Source organism: Anser cygnoides, chromosome 6, assembly GCF_040182565.1.
Source record: "Anser cygnoides isolate HZ-2024a breed goose chromosome 6, Taihu_goose_T2T_genome, whole genome shotgun sequence".
Taxonomy (NCBI): domain Eukaryota; kingdom Metazoa; phylum Chordata; class Aves; order Anseriformes; family Anatidae; genus Anser; species Anser cygnoides.
Window position 1 is genome coordinate 38330001 of NC_089878.1, and position 12500 is coordinate 38342500.

The following is a 12500-nucleotide window of genomic DNA, read 5'->3' on the forward strand; positions in this document are numbered from 1 at the left end:
AGAGAGATAAATGATTTATGAACAGCCCTTGAGGAGTCCCAAATATCAGAACAATCTAAACATGCAATGAAGTCATGTCTCACTATATAGGGTCAGGAGCAGAACATCCATCACCTTCACAGGCCAACAATACTTCACAACCTTTAGGGTTCTCTCTCACAAATAGTAGTAAATACTTTTAAACTAAATAAATAACTGCTGTCAACTTCACTTACAGAAGCCCTCTGCCATCTTCTGCAGGGCTGCATTAGCCAAGGATGCCTGTGTCCACGCCGCAGCCCCTTGACGTGCTGTGTCGGTCAGGTAAAGCAGTCTTAAACGGACACAACGTTTATTCACGTGTGCAAGGACGGCAATGCGGCCAGCACCTTTCTGCACACTAATTACATCTGCTTCACCAGTTCTCATGCCGGGGGATTTTTCTTTTCTTTTTCAGACTTTTGTGAAGTTCAGTGACTAACTGCATTCGTTTGTTGTTTCAGGAGACGTTCTGTGTATGAAATCAGACTAAAAAAACCCGCCTTCACAATGTGAAATTCAATATAATATCATCGTGGCCTTTGCTTTCCCTTTTTCAGAAGTTAACTGTTGTCACCACTGTCAGCACAAACACACCTCAGCAGCCTAGCTCTGCCTTTACAGGAAAAGAAAAAGGATTTTTTTTTCTTTTTTAGAATAATTGACAATAGTTTCTTTAAATGTGGGTCACCGGGCAGAGCACTCTTAATGTATTGCAAACTGATTACTATTTTCGCACTTATGATGCATAAAGTTTTACTCAGTGTCGAGAAATGAAAGCCCTCCTACACAACGCATCCTTAACTTCAGACTGTGTTCTTTCCACTAGGTCAAGCAGGCAACTGCACTGGAGCTACAGAGATGGCACCAAAAAAAAAGAAAGAAAAAAAAAAAAAAAAAAAGAGATGTGCACAAAGAAGAGCCCAAAGAAGCCCTCCCTGCAATGCAATAAATGGGAAGGAAGACACACTGTTAGCTGGCTCAAAACAGACACCAATTTTAAATCTGTCTTAAAGGTATCTCGAAAGGCCAACTGAAGAGCAGCAATAAATGTTCAGACCAGCATTGGTATCCACGGTTCTAGCAGTAATCTTCACAGGAATTAATTGCAGTTCCGTGTTAACAGTTGCATTGGCAAAGTGTGCTATAATTACACGCAGGTACCGCACCGATTGCAGTGGCATTTGCCACTGAGTGCCATGTTTACATGGGAAGGGATGGATAGGATCAAACCGCAAGCAAAGGAGGAGTAACTGAATCATTGGCATTGCATTCCATTTTGTGCTGAATCATAGTCAAGTTTCGTTTTCTGTAAGGGGGTTACCAGAGAGTACACAGCTCATGCCTCTGCCTCCAGAACAACTGGCAGCAATGCAATATACCTGCGCATGAATCTCCAAAATCCCAGACTTAAAAGGCTCTGACTTTATCTCCAACAAGCATTAGCTTCAGTTCATATTGTTCTATTCTAGCAAAACTTCTCTATGCCTTTTTCAAATAAATGATACATCAAGTAGTATCATCAGAGGGATTAATTCTATAGTCAGATTTAGGCAAACAAGATGTTCTTTTTGCTGTCTGTGGAAAGAATTCATTCCCTTCTTCTATGTACTTTTTTGAACAATGCAGTGGCAGAACTACATGCGACATTTTCTGTCCATAATGGTACCTGCTGAAAAAATCCACTATTAAAAATGGCCCACGCTAACATTTAAATGTTGATAATAATTAGCCTGACATTTGAAATACAGTGGTTGCAGTGTTGTTTTGAAGATGCTCTGCTGAACATTACCTAACTAGCCCCTTTTCATACTTACGTGCTTTCTGTACATTATTCTGTCAGTTACTGAACAAATAAGACATCAGTTGCTAATGTATTAACATGCAAAAACTACGCTTAAGGGCCAAACACTGCCCCCGATCCACAATGTAACTCCCATTGATGTCAAGTACTGTTAAGGTTGTGACAACCAGTAAAAGAAGGGAACTGAAAAGTGGGGGATCAATTTTCTCCCTGATCTGCAAGGAATTTATGCAAACAGCTCCCTGCTGAAGGAGGGATGGGAAACGCAGCCTGCGTGGTGCCCCAGGACGGGGACGGCTGCCTTCCTTCTCCTCTGGCCAAGGCATCTGGCTTAACCTTTTGAGAAATGCCTGGCCATTTTAGGTGTGCTGGGTGGTCAGGTTGCTGGTCAAATCACTCCTTGGTATTTCGATAAAACGAAAGCAAGTGGTTGCTCAACGGTGGCAACTAATTCGCCAAGCAAGCTGAAAATGAAAGCGCCCACGTAAGTACAAATTGCGTGGTTCTCCTCAATGGGTGATGAAAACTGTTTCATCCCCACCTAAGGAATAGCACACTCGGCATGAGTGCACCCGTAACATGCAGAAAGCTACATCTACATGCAGAAAGCCCAGGTTAGGAACAGACGGTGGGATGACCAGGGGACAAACCACAGGAGAAGCCTCAGAAGCATCCTGCAGCCTGGCCACAGCTGGCAGCATGAAAGAAGAAACTGGTCTCTTCCAAAAGGTTCTTGGACACTCCCAAGATATGCCCAAGAATTTGGGCTTGGTACATGCAAAGGATTTAGAGGAAAAAGCCTCACACATGTGCCAATTCTGCATGTAGATATGAGAGCACTTCTTTTTGGTTTGTTTTCTTCCTCCGTAGATAGCAGAATTCTGCAATGCTCACAACACTGTGCAGCACATTAACTATAAATGATATTATCTAAGAATGAAGTAATAGCATTACCCTTGCATTTCCTTGCTGTTGTCATCTACAGTTGCCAAACAGAAAAAGGCCTTACCTGCTTTTTGTGTGCGTGTATGTGTGTGGTTTTTATCTCCTCTGTTCTATTGCTAATGAGTGCCTCTCCTCCTGAGAGAAACGAGGACGATACAAGCGATACAACAGGAAGTTTAGGGTACACCCACTCTTTTCCCACCAGAATAAATACTGTTCTCAGGGAAGGTACATTGATAATGAAAATACATTTAATTTTAGAAATTTCTCTGGCAACCATAGTTGGTATGGGAAGGGTGATTCTGACAGGATGCACCATCAACATGTAAACTCCACAAATAGGGAGACGTGGGATTTGAGAGATAACATTTTGTCAAAACACAGGACCTCAATTGTCTTTAAGATGTGATATTAGAAAGGATCAAAAATAAAGGAACCTGCAAAGTAGACTGCTGCTAAGGGCTGCTTAATCCTGAAGCCTCAAAGCTGATGCTCAGGCCTGCATCTCACCCTGCTAGGTCGCCTGTAAACATAAGTGTTTTAGACTATGCATTTGGTTAAAATAATCAAACCACTACAGACTTCAACAAGCCAATGCAATACTGCTTTGAGCCCCAGTTACAAGGAGCTCTCCTGTGTCATGTTGGCAAATTGCAGTTCCATATTTTTGGCTCTCACAGGGTCTCGAGACCATTATTCAAGTTGCACTGTCAGGTGAGATACATACACGGCACACTGGTGGGGCTCTTGGTTCTCTTTCTTTAGGAAGTGCTCGTTCCCTTGTTCCCTCTAACGCCAAAGGGATTCATCGAGGGTTACATATCTTGATTTGGAGATGTTTATTTTGGCAGCTGTGTGGTTAACTAGTCTTTATTATTTTATGGTGGTCTCTGCACTGAAGTGATAGGCCAGTTACGGGATGATGATGACCAGGAGGGGATTTGTCTTCCTATGACTCTTGAGGCTGTTGATTAAATCACAGACAGTAGATTCCCAGGCTGGAAGATCTCTGCTGAATACTTGCTTTTAAATGGTTATACAGCATTAAGAGCACAGCTGAATGCTTTTAGAAATATAAATAATTAATTGTTTATTTATCCTTCCAGGTAGCCTTTTCTCCTGGTACAAAATAGAGCCTGTTCACATGAGAAACAAAAGCGTAGCCTGGAGGAAGACCATAAGCCTTCGGTTTTCCTTGAAATGAGTACGGAACTGGTATGACGGATATTCATAATATTAAAAAATATATTTTTTTTTGTTGCTTAACAGTTCCTTGAACAGATTTTGATGACTTTTAGGTATTTAGGGACACATCTTGTGAGTAAGTCTTAAGAAATTACAACTACACTATCTTATCAGGAATCAAATGGCAGAAGAAAATTCCCTCCATAATAATGCAGCTTAATATGGTCATGCTTCTATTTCCCTAAATCTGTTCTTCTCTTTCTTTAAATGTAGAGGAGAATACGGGACTATTCTGCAAGTTATCCTACCAATACAGTTTAAAAATAAAAGAATAGCCTAATGTTTTTGAGGACTGAAGAGACAAGTGAACAAGAAAAGCTCTAGTTGTGAGCTCTAGTGAGGGATTCTCCTATGTTTGATGTCATTTATTTGAAACTGACTCCCGTGACTGATGAATAGGCACAAAATGATCTTCTTTTACTTTCCAAAACTCATGTTTATTCCCACATTCAAATTTTGTGGAATTAGAAAGCAAAATGGATCTCACTGCAGAGTCCCTACTTTACATTTATTTGAGGTTTATATCAAAGAACTCATGGGTACTCTCATACTTACATTTTGACTAAATTACCCTCCTTTTACTTTCATAGTAATTTTAAACCTTTTCATTAATTTCAGTAAAAATGCTCCAGATAACTACAGAATTTGGTCCACTTTTTCTATCAACCAACTGAAAAACCTGGCGCTGGATAGCACAGGAGAATGCGAGATTTACTGTGGAGGGACGGAGCCAGCCCTGTGTTCTGATTAGCAGTTTGGAAGCCATTGTTCTGTCTGGAAAACACATGTCATCCGCAGAATCACCCAAGCTGTCTGTTGGCATCTGCCAACATATCCTCCATCACCTCGCTCTTACTTCTCACTCTCATCCTTACACCTCATTTCCCCGTATTTCTGAAGCCCCCACCAGAGCTCTAATGCAGTTAGAAGCTACCTCTTGTAAAAAGTGATGACCCCTTCAGAAATCCACATCGGCATCTATATTGTCTTCGGTCTCGAGCTGACCGACTCAAAATAACAGAAAATAGAACATCTCTCTGAGTCCTCTGGTGTGTCAGATTTGTACTGTGTTTCTCTCTGGAGACAGAAATTCATAATAGCCCAGAGGCTTCATATTTTTTAAATTGTCACACTAAGCCTTGAGTGCTTCCATGAAAGAAGCAGTAGAAAGGGATGCCTGAAGGTAGGCTGGGAAGAATCCAAAATGATGTCAGGTTTCCTTCTACCTTCCCATCAATAGGGTCTTTGAAGAAGAAGCCTCTTCAGAAAAGAAAAAATAACGTTCTCTTTAGTTAAAAAGGCTACCATGGTTTCAGTTTGGAGACTGACAGATACGTTAGCTTTATTACCTTAAAATCTATACAGCCTCGTGGTTTGCAGTGGATGGCTTTGCCTCCACCAGTTTTGATGATGTCCTTGAAAGAGAAATATAGATGCATAGCTTCATTCGGTGTTGACTTTGGAGGTGAGTATTTTATCCCCTTCCCTTTGCCTCGCTGTTTGCAAACCGTGGTGATAACTCTTGTGCAGTATGCCTAAGAATTGCAGCGGGGGGAAGAAATCAAAGCTTTCACCGGACTAGAAGAGTCCCAAGGCTGATAGTACTCCTTCCTCACTGCAGTGACTGATGATGAGGGGAAAGGAGATGAAAGAGGAGCTGGAACTGCATATCTGTGTCTATTATCTTCTGTCCCAAAGATGCATTTTTATTTTCATTGTTTTTACATTTTATATGAAAAAAAAAAAAAAAAAGAAGATTCTTAACTAAAGGAAAATGTGTTCTGAGGCCTACACATTTTTGTTTATAACTTTATAGTGAATACAGCCTTTTGCAGTCTTGAAAAGGCCTGAGAAAAGTAGTAGTCTTGTTCTAGAGTAACTTTCCCAGCAAAGGATAATTTCTGTTCAAATGTATGGGCATGGAAGTTTCTGGAAAATAGTAAATTGCCAATTTATCCTCCTTATTTGTCTGTCAACCTGTCGGGAACTTGCTCTTTTGCTGTGAAGTTTCTGAAATACAGTTTGTACAATCCTGTCGCACTCAGGCAGAGCTACAACAGCTGTACTTGACCGTATCTCAGGAACCCAGCTCTTCTACCATCTCCTTGGAAGAGCTTAAGTTTATAAATGCCGGCAGAATTATCTTCTTCAGGCTGGGGACTCTGATGGGTGGCAGAAGCTTTCAGGTTCCCATCATTATGCAGGAGGTGGCAGTACATGGGAGGGCAGCCTCCAGGTAGTGCCCTTCACAGGTAAAAATAAAATTCTCCTAATAGTATTCAGCTAGGATGTATTTTGTAGAAAAATAAATAGAAGTTAAAAAAAAAAAAAAGTCAGCCCTTCCATCCACTGAGTAAATCTAGATCAGGAAAACAATACTTTTTTTTTTTTTTTTTGGTCAAGAAATACTGGGATGGTGGCTGAGCGGCTGTGGATGAGTGGTTTATATGGTCTTGTCAAATGAGTCAACTTGTCCTTCGTTCTCAAACAAGAGGAAGTCAAATCCACTGCTTACACAATGGCAGAAGCAGTTGCAGCATGTCTAATATGTGATAGGCAGGCGGGCAGAAAGATAGAATTACCCACATAGCGTAGGTTGAAGATTTTATTATTTAAAAAAAAAAAAAATCCCAAGAAATGTTTCCTGAAATCACTTGAGACTGTCAAATTGAGACTTATTCTGCACAGCTATCACCGTGTGTTATGTAAATCTGTGTTTACAGACATCATTCAAACCATGGGCCACTGAGTCCATAGGTCTTAACAAGCCACACAGCTGCCAGGAGGAGTTATAAAATATCACATAGCCACTTCTTACACAAAAGTCACATTTTGGTTACCTAATTTTGGATGCAAAAACCCTTTGTAAATGGACCCAAATAGCACTAGGGACAAGCATCATTCGATCTATGGGGTGACCCCTTATTACTGCAAAACTTCAGCTGCAGCAGCATTTGTAATTTCCCTGGGTGGGAAGTACTTACTAGAAACAAGTCCCGCAGCACCCGATCTGTTCCTAACAAAACAAATGACTAGCACGTTCTCGATTCCTCTCACCTCAAGTTTCAGACTGGAGTGCTTGGGAACTCAACCGAAACCTGGGAGGGGAGGTTGAGGGCCTGAAGATTGACCCGGCTGGTGGTCTCTAACATTTTAGGTTAGGGTAGAGTAAATAAAGGCAAAAGTATGTTTAAAAACTTTTGTGCTTTTCTGGAGGCACCACCGTAATCTTGGGAGGAGAAAAAAAAAAAAAATCTTGGGACAACTTCTTCCTTCTGCATTGCAATATCGATTGCTTCTTCTGTGGCACTTTGATACAATCTCCTTCATTTCAGTGGAGCCAGGATCTGCTCCTGCACAGCTCTCTGCCAGACCTTAAATTGCCCAGAATCATTTACTCCCAGATTGTAATACCTTACAGTAACTTTATACCCACCCTGTAACTATGTAGTGAAAAAGCAAAAAGGAAAATCAGGGATTTCTTCCCCTCTAGTACAATCATAACAGTGCTGATTACCTTATTTAACCCACTGAAAAAAAAAAAGAAAGGGGGGTGGGGGTAGAGAGAGAAGCATTATACTGATGCGTCAGAGAGAAAAAAATACCTAAACACATTTCTGTCATTCATTGAGTCATTTAGACTAGTGCCTTCTCTTCTTTAGAAAATTACTCAGGTCCTCTTGCTTTCTACATCTACAGTATTGCACTTCTAAGGAAATAATACCTTGATAATCTGCACTTCAAAACCCAAGTCAATAATTGCCTTTGATGATGGAATGAAGAAGAAAAAAAAAAAAGAAAGAAAGAAAGAAAAAAGGAATCTGCAAGGCTGCAGCAAAGGAATGCTGGAGAAAAGATGCTAAAACTATTGCTGCACTCCTGTGTTTCGATGTAATTTACGATCTATTTGCCAACAGTTCTGCAATGATTAGTAAAATATGTCAAGCAGCTAAACAATATAAGCATCACACTGAAAGAAATTTAGCAAGACCCCCTCTAATTATTATTGCACATGACAATTCAACAAAATATTTAAAATCAAGAAGAAGAAAGGAAATATTAAGAGTCTTTTCAGAAAAATGCACATATTATCATGCCTGAAGGATATTCAGGAGGAATGTGAAAATAACTGTAATTTATTTAAGACCTGGAAGTATGAAATAATAAGCTACTGAACGATCAGAATTGTTTTGGTGGTGTTATCTGACAAGAGGGCAGACCTTGTCTAGCTTTAAGTTTTATAGTAATAAGACCTTGGAAACAAAACCTTGAATAAACAGAACATAAAGAAAAGGGAAATGTGTCCTTGCATAAATAGATATTGTGTCTATCACCTTCTTCCAAAAAGGTTGCTCAACTTTATAACCATGCAGTAGGTATAAAGGCAATAAACGCTGGAGTGCATTCAAATGTTCAGAAATCACAGACGGGTCATTTTGTAACTTCAAATGAGTAATACCATCATATAAAAAAAGGCAACCTTATAATGACTCTCTATTTCTATTAAGAAGTTCTGTATCTGCTGGCATTTTATCCTCCCCCGCCCCAAAGATTAATAGCTACACATCTGACTCATTTTTCATATTGCGTTTACCCCACAATTTAGAGCCTAAACCACCCAGTATTTCAGCTCGGGAGCAGTGAGCGTTAAAAGTTCAGAGAGAAAACTCTTAGCTGTTAACCCTACCTTCTGCCGTGGCCACATCTTGCCTCCCCAAAAAGCACTTGTCTGGAAGGAAGCCTCCAAACCTCCATGCAAAAGCACTGCGCACCTCTATCTTCTCCATCAAAATCACCACCACCACCACCACAGAGCTGCTCTGGAAACCTCTGCCTGCCCGTTTGGCAGGCCTAGCTGCTGCTGTTGTCGTCGTTGTTGTTTTTCTCTCTTTCTAGTTTCCTGGTGTCAACAGGAAATCTTGTGCCTAACAGGCTGAGCTCAGGTACCGGCCGCTTCCCAGCCCATCCGCAGCCAGGCAGGGGGAGAAGGGCTGGGCGCAGGGGATAACAAGGGAGCATCACCTGCACAGCTCCCCGGGGACCAGGAGCTGCGGGGGGGAGGAGGTGGAACCCATTAAGGTGGAAATGAGGAGCCTCCAGCCTTCCCGGAGGTGACGCTTCCCAACGGGGAGAGCTTTGGGAGCGTGTTTCGGGAGCTGCCGCCTGCCTCCTGCCAACCTTGGTCAGGCCTGGCTCTGGGGACACGCGTGCGCCCCCCGATTCCACTCAGCCCCAGTTGGCAGCAAGCAGCCCAAGCTTTGTTTCGAGGTTTTGGTGCTGTGCAAGCGTGGGCCCTGCTCCTGACACGTAAAACCTGCCCGTGTCCCAGCGAGCATCGCCGCGCCACACGCGCGGGGTGCAGGACGGCGGGCACAAAGGCTCGCCGCACCGCGGCCACCCCAAGCCGCCCACAAAAGCGAGGGAGGCAGCGACGTGTAAACCAAACAATGCGAGGGGAAAAAAAAATATTGAATAATTTCTGTCACGAGGCGCCGACTAAAGCCAGGCTCTAATTGAATTAAACTCCCATTTATTTGCTCAGGCCTGAACAACAGGCTGGGAAAAAAAAAAAAAAAAAAAAAGAGAGAGAAAAAAAAAAAAACTTAAGGTTTGCTCAACTGTTCCGAGGTAGCACCTTTGCTCACCCCGGTATAAATCCACCATCTGTGCTCGCACGCACACATGTGCTGCCGCGCAGCAAATGCGCCCAGAGCCGGCCAGGCGCGGGAGCCAAAAAAGCACCAGGCAGACAAAAGCTCCCCAGGCTGCCCCAGGTCTGCAGGAGCAAAAGGGGGAGAAAAGGATGCTTTGCTCATTGCCCAGGTGAGATAGCCTGGTGCGTCCTCTCAGCCTCGACACGCGTCAAGTAAAAGAAAGGTTAAAATTAGAAAATTCAATTTATTTGATAATTTCCCAGAATAATTAGAGTTAATATGGGTTAATTAATATGCAAATCTCTCAGCAGATGTTCTGCAGCAGGGCCTGTGTGAGAAAACAGCCTTTGCTTTCTCCTACGTGATTTTGGCTGTCAGTTATTGGGTATAATTACTGTAACTAACCGAATACACACAAAACCTTTGGAATATAAAATTGTTACAGTTCTAGTTCTGCACAAGCTGCTACTTTTCTGCAATAAAAGCGAACAATTTCTTTCAGAAAATAGGAGCCTTTTTGTTCCTTTCTTGATTTAAAAAGAAGAAATGAATCAAGTAAATGGCTTATCTTTTTTCTATGCATAATTAGGTCAGTATTATATGAACATTCCAATGAGCAGTGGTACAAACGTACATATAAAATGATAGCTCAAACCACCTGCAAAATCACATAAAATTGTTTTATTCAGAATCTTTTTCTTCATACCAGAACTTTCAAATGCTTCGTGCCTTTCCTGCCAATGTTGCCAACATTTTCTGAATTCAAAGGGATCCCGTAACTTTTATTATTTTTTAAAAGCACAACAGCAACATTTTCTTCAAAGGCACCACATCATGTCAGACTGATAACACAAGTTCCACTTATAAAGGTAGACCAGAGACATGCTCAACCTCTTTTTGGAAAGGAAAATGCTTGCCGTGAAGAGTTTGCAACTTCCAAGTGCTCACACTTTGAGCAAACAACGAGCAGCAGTCCTCAAAACACATCCCTGCAAGCCAAGCCCTCCTGTCCCCCCTCCTGAGGAGGTATATATAGCATCTCACAGCTATCAAAGCACTTAGCGCTTCGCCCTGCCATCAGGTAAGTAATATCTGTTGCTCCGTGTAAGGAGCAGTAAGCTGGCAGCAGACCTGGCCGCAGTGGGCTCAGGTGACCAAGGATGGCCGTAAAGCTGTCAGACTGGAGGTGAGGGCTGCTCATGGAAAATAACCCAAAATACATGAGCCTTAATTTTGCTGCATTCCCTGCAGAGACGTTTTTTTCTCAACACAAAATTTCAATGATTTTTATTTTATTTTTTTATTACACTGACTTTAAAAAAAAAAAAAAAATCAGTGAAGGTGTCTCGTTCTGGTTTCTCGTTTCTCCAATTCCACCCCAAAATTTCCTTGCCCCGGTTGTCACAATGGAAAGAGTTCAGAACTACAAGCAAACCTTTCCTGCTCCTTTTTTTTTTTTTGATTTGTTCAGAGAGAGAGTCAGCTGTTTTCTAAGAATGCTTTAAAGAACTCCTGTCCTGGGAAAGAGCTGAAAAGTGGACATTTTTTTCCCCTACAAATCAGGAAAAAAAGGCCTCCACCCATTCCAAAAGCTCTCTCCCAAACTTTCCCCTTTGCCACCTCACTGCCGTGGCAATAACCCTGTCCCATCGAACCACCATAGAAGTGGAAAATAAAAAGGGAAAAGGAAGCTTTTATTCAACCTACACCATCATTATTTTTTTTTCTCCTAATTTTTCCCCAAGATGACACCCATGCAAAATGAACAGAAAAACTTTATTTTTTTAAACTTTTGCTCCCTGCTCCTGCTAGCTCTAACTTACTGACCAAGTCCTCCCTCCGTCAAGATAGAAGCTGGGCACCTTTTTTCTTGCGCTGGTCTCATTTTAGTCATCAAGATTATCTGCTTGCTGACAGCTGCATGATCTATGGCCTACACCCTAAAAAAAAAAAAGAGTAGTTTGAAAGCAACTACGAATGTTATCCCTTCCTGGGTTGAAGCTATCTTATGAGGTATTGATAACACATTATCTTAGAGAGCAGAATAATACTGCACAAAATGATACTAAAGATGTTTAAGGAACCTTCTGGCTCGGTAAAAGTTATTATTCAGAAGTTTACATAGTCTGCAAACACTTATCAAAATCCCTGAGCAGAAAGTACAGAACCTACGTTTCAATTAAGATATAGTGGAATGCAAAAGGTTCAGAGGAGATAAGGCCACTCTTGGAAAAAAAATATTCAAATTCATCCTTGATGAGAGTTTGACTTCATGTGTTGAGCTTTCATTACAAATCAGAATGCTTCCTACCAGGCAAAGTCATTTTGGTCAGAATTTGCCAGGAATTGGCTTTCCAAACCGATCCTGCTCTTTAGGTCATAATTCCTCAAGTTGTCCAGAATACAGGGCCAAGGTAGGCCGTGGTGCTCCTCAAGTTTGCAAGCACTTTAATGGAGGTGAGAAAGCTGCCGGCAGAGACCGTCTGACAGCTGGCCGACCTGTTGAGATGATTTACTTTTCTTGCTGTAACACCTCGTGCTCAGATCTAATCCACACGCACCCTCCTCCCTTCCCCGCCGGCACGGCCTTTCTCCCCCTTTTGGGACGGACAACACTACTCCTGTTTTAGCTCCGCGTCGAGTCAACGGCACTTTTATTTTGTATTTTATCATAACGGACCCTGTGTTTAATGAGTTTGGAAACCTAGGCTGTTAAAGAGCAAGCACGACCCACATTGACTTCCTGTGCCCTGGCTGATTTCTGACGCGGCCTACCCCGCATAATGGCGGCCCCGTGGTGCAGGCGGCCTGCACCTGGGCACGGTTGCTCAGTG

At 42.1% G+C, this 12500-nt stretch overlaps 1 protein-coding gene across 5 annotated transcripts in view; it reads right to left on the bottom strand.

The window, feature by feature from the left end:
• Positions 1-12500, bottom strand: part of ZEB2 (zinc finger E-box binding homeobox 2) — a 112295-nt gene that overhangs the window by 33690 nt on the left and 66105 nt on the right. Inside the window, exon 1 of one of the 5 annotated variants that reach the window (XM_048062827.2) lies at positions 11494-11566. The exons of the other annotated variants lie outside the window; for them this stretch is intronic. Within the exon in view, the coding sequence (XP_047918784.1) occupies positions 11494-11560 (67 nt within the window). The 5' untranslated portion in view covers positions 11561-11566. Of the gene's footprint in view, positions 1-11493; positions 11567-12500 lie in introns of those variants that run through there. 5 annotated transcript variants of the gene reach the window in all.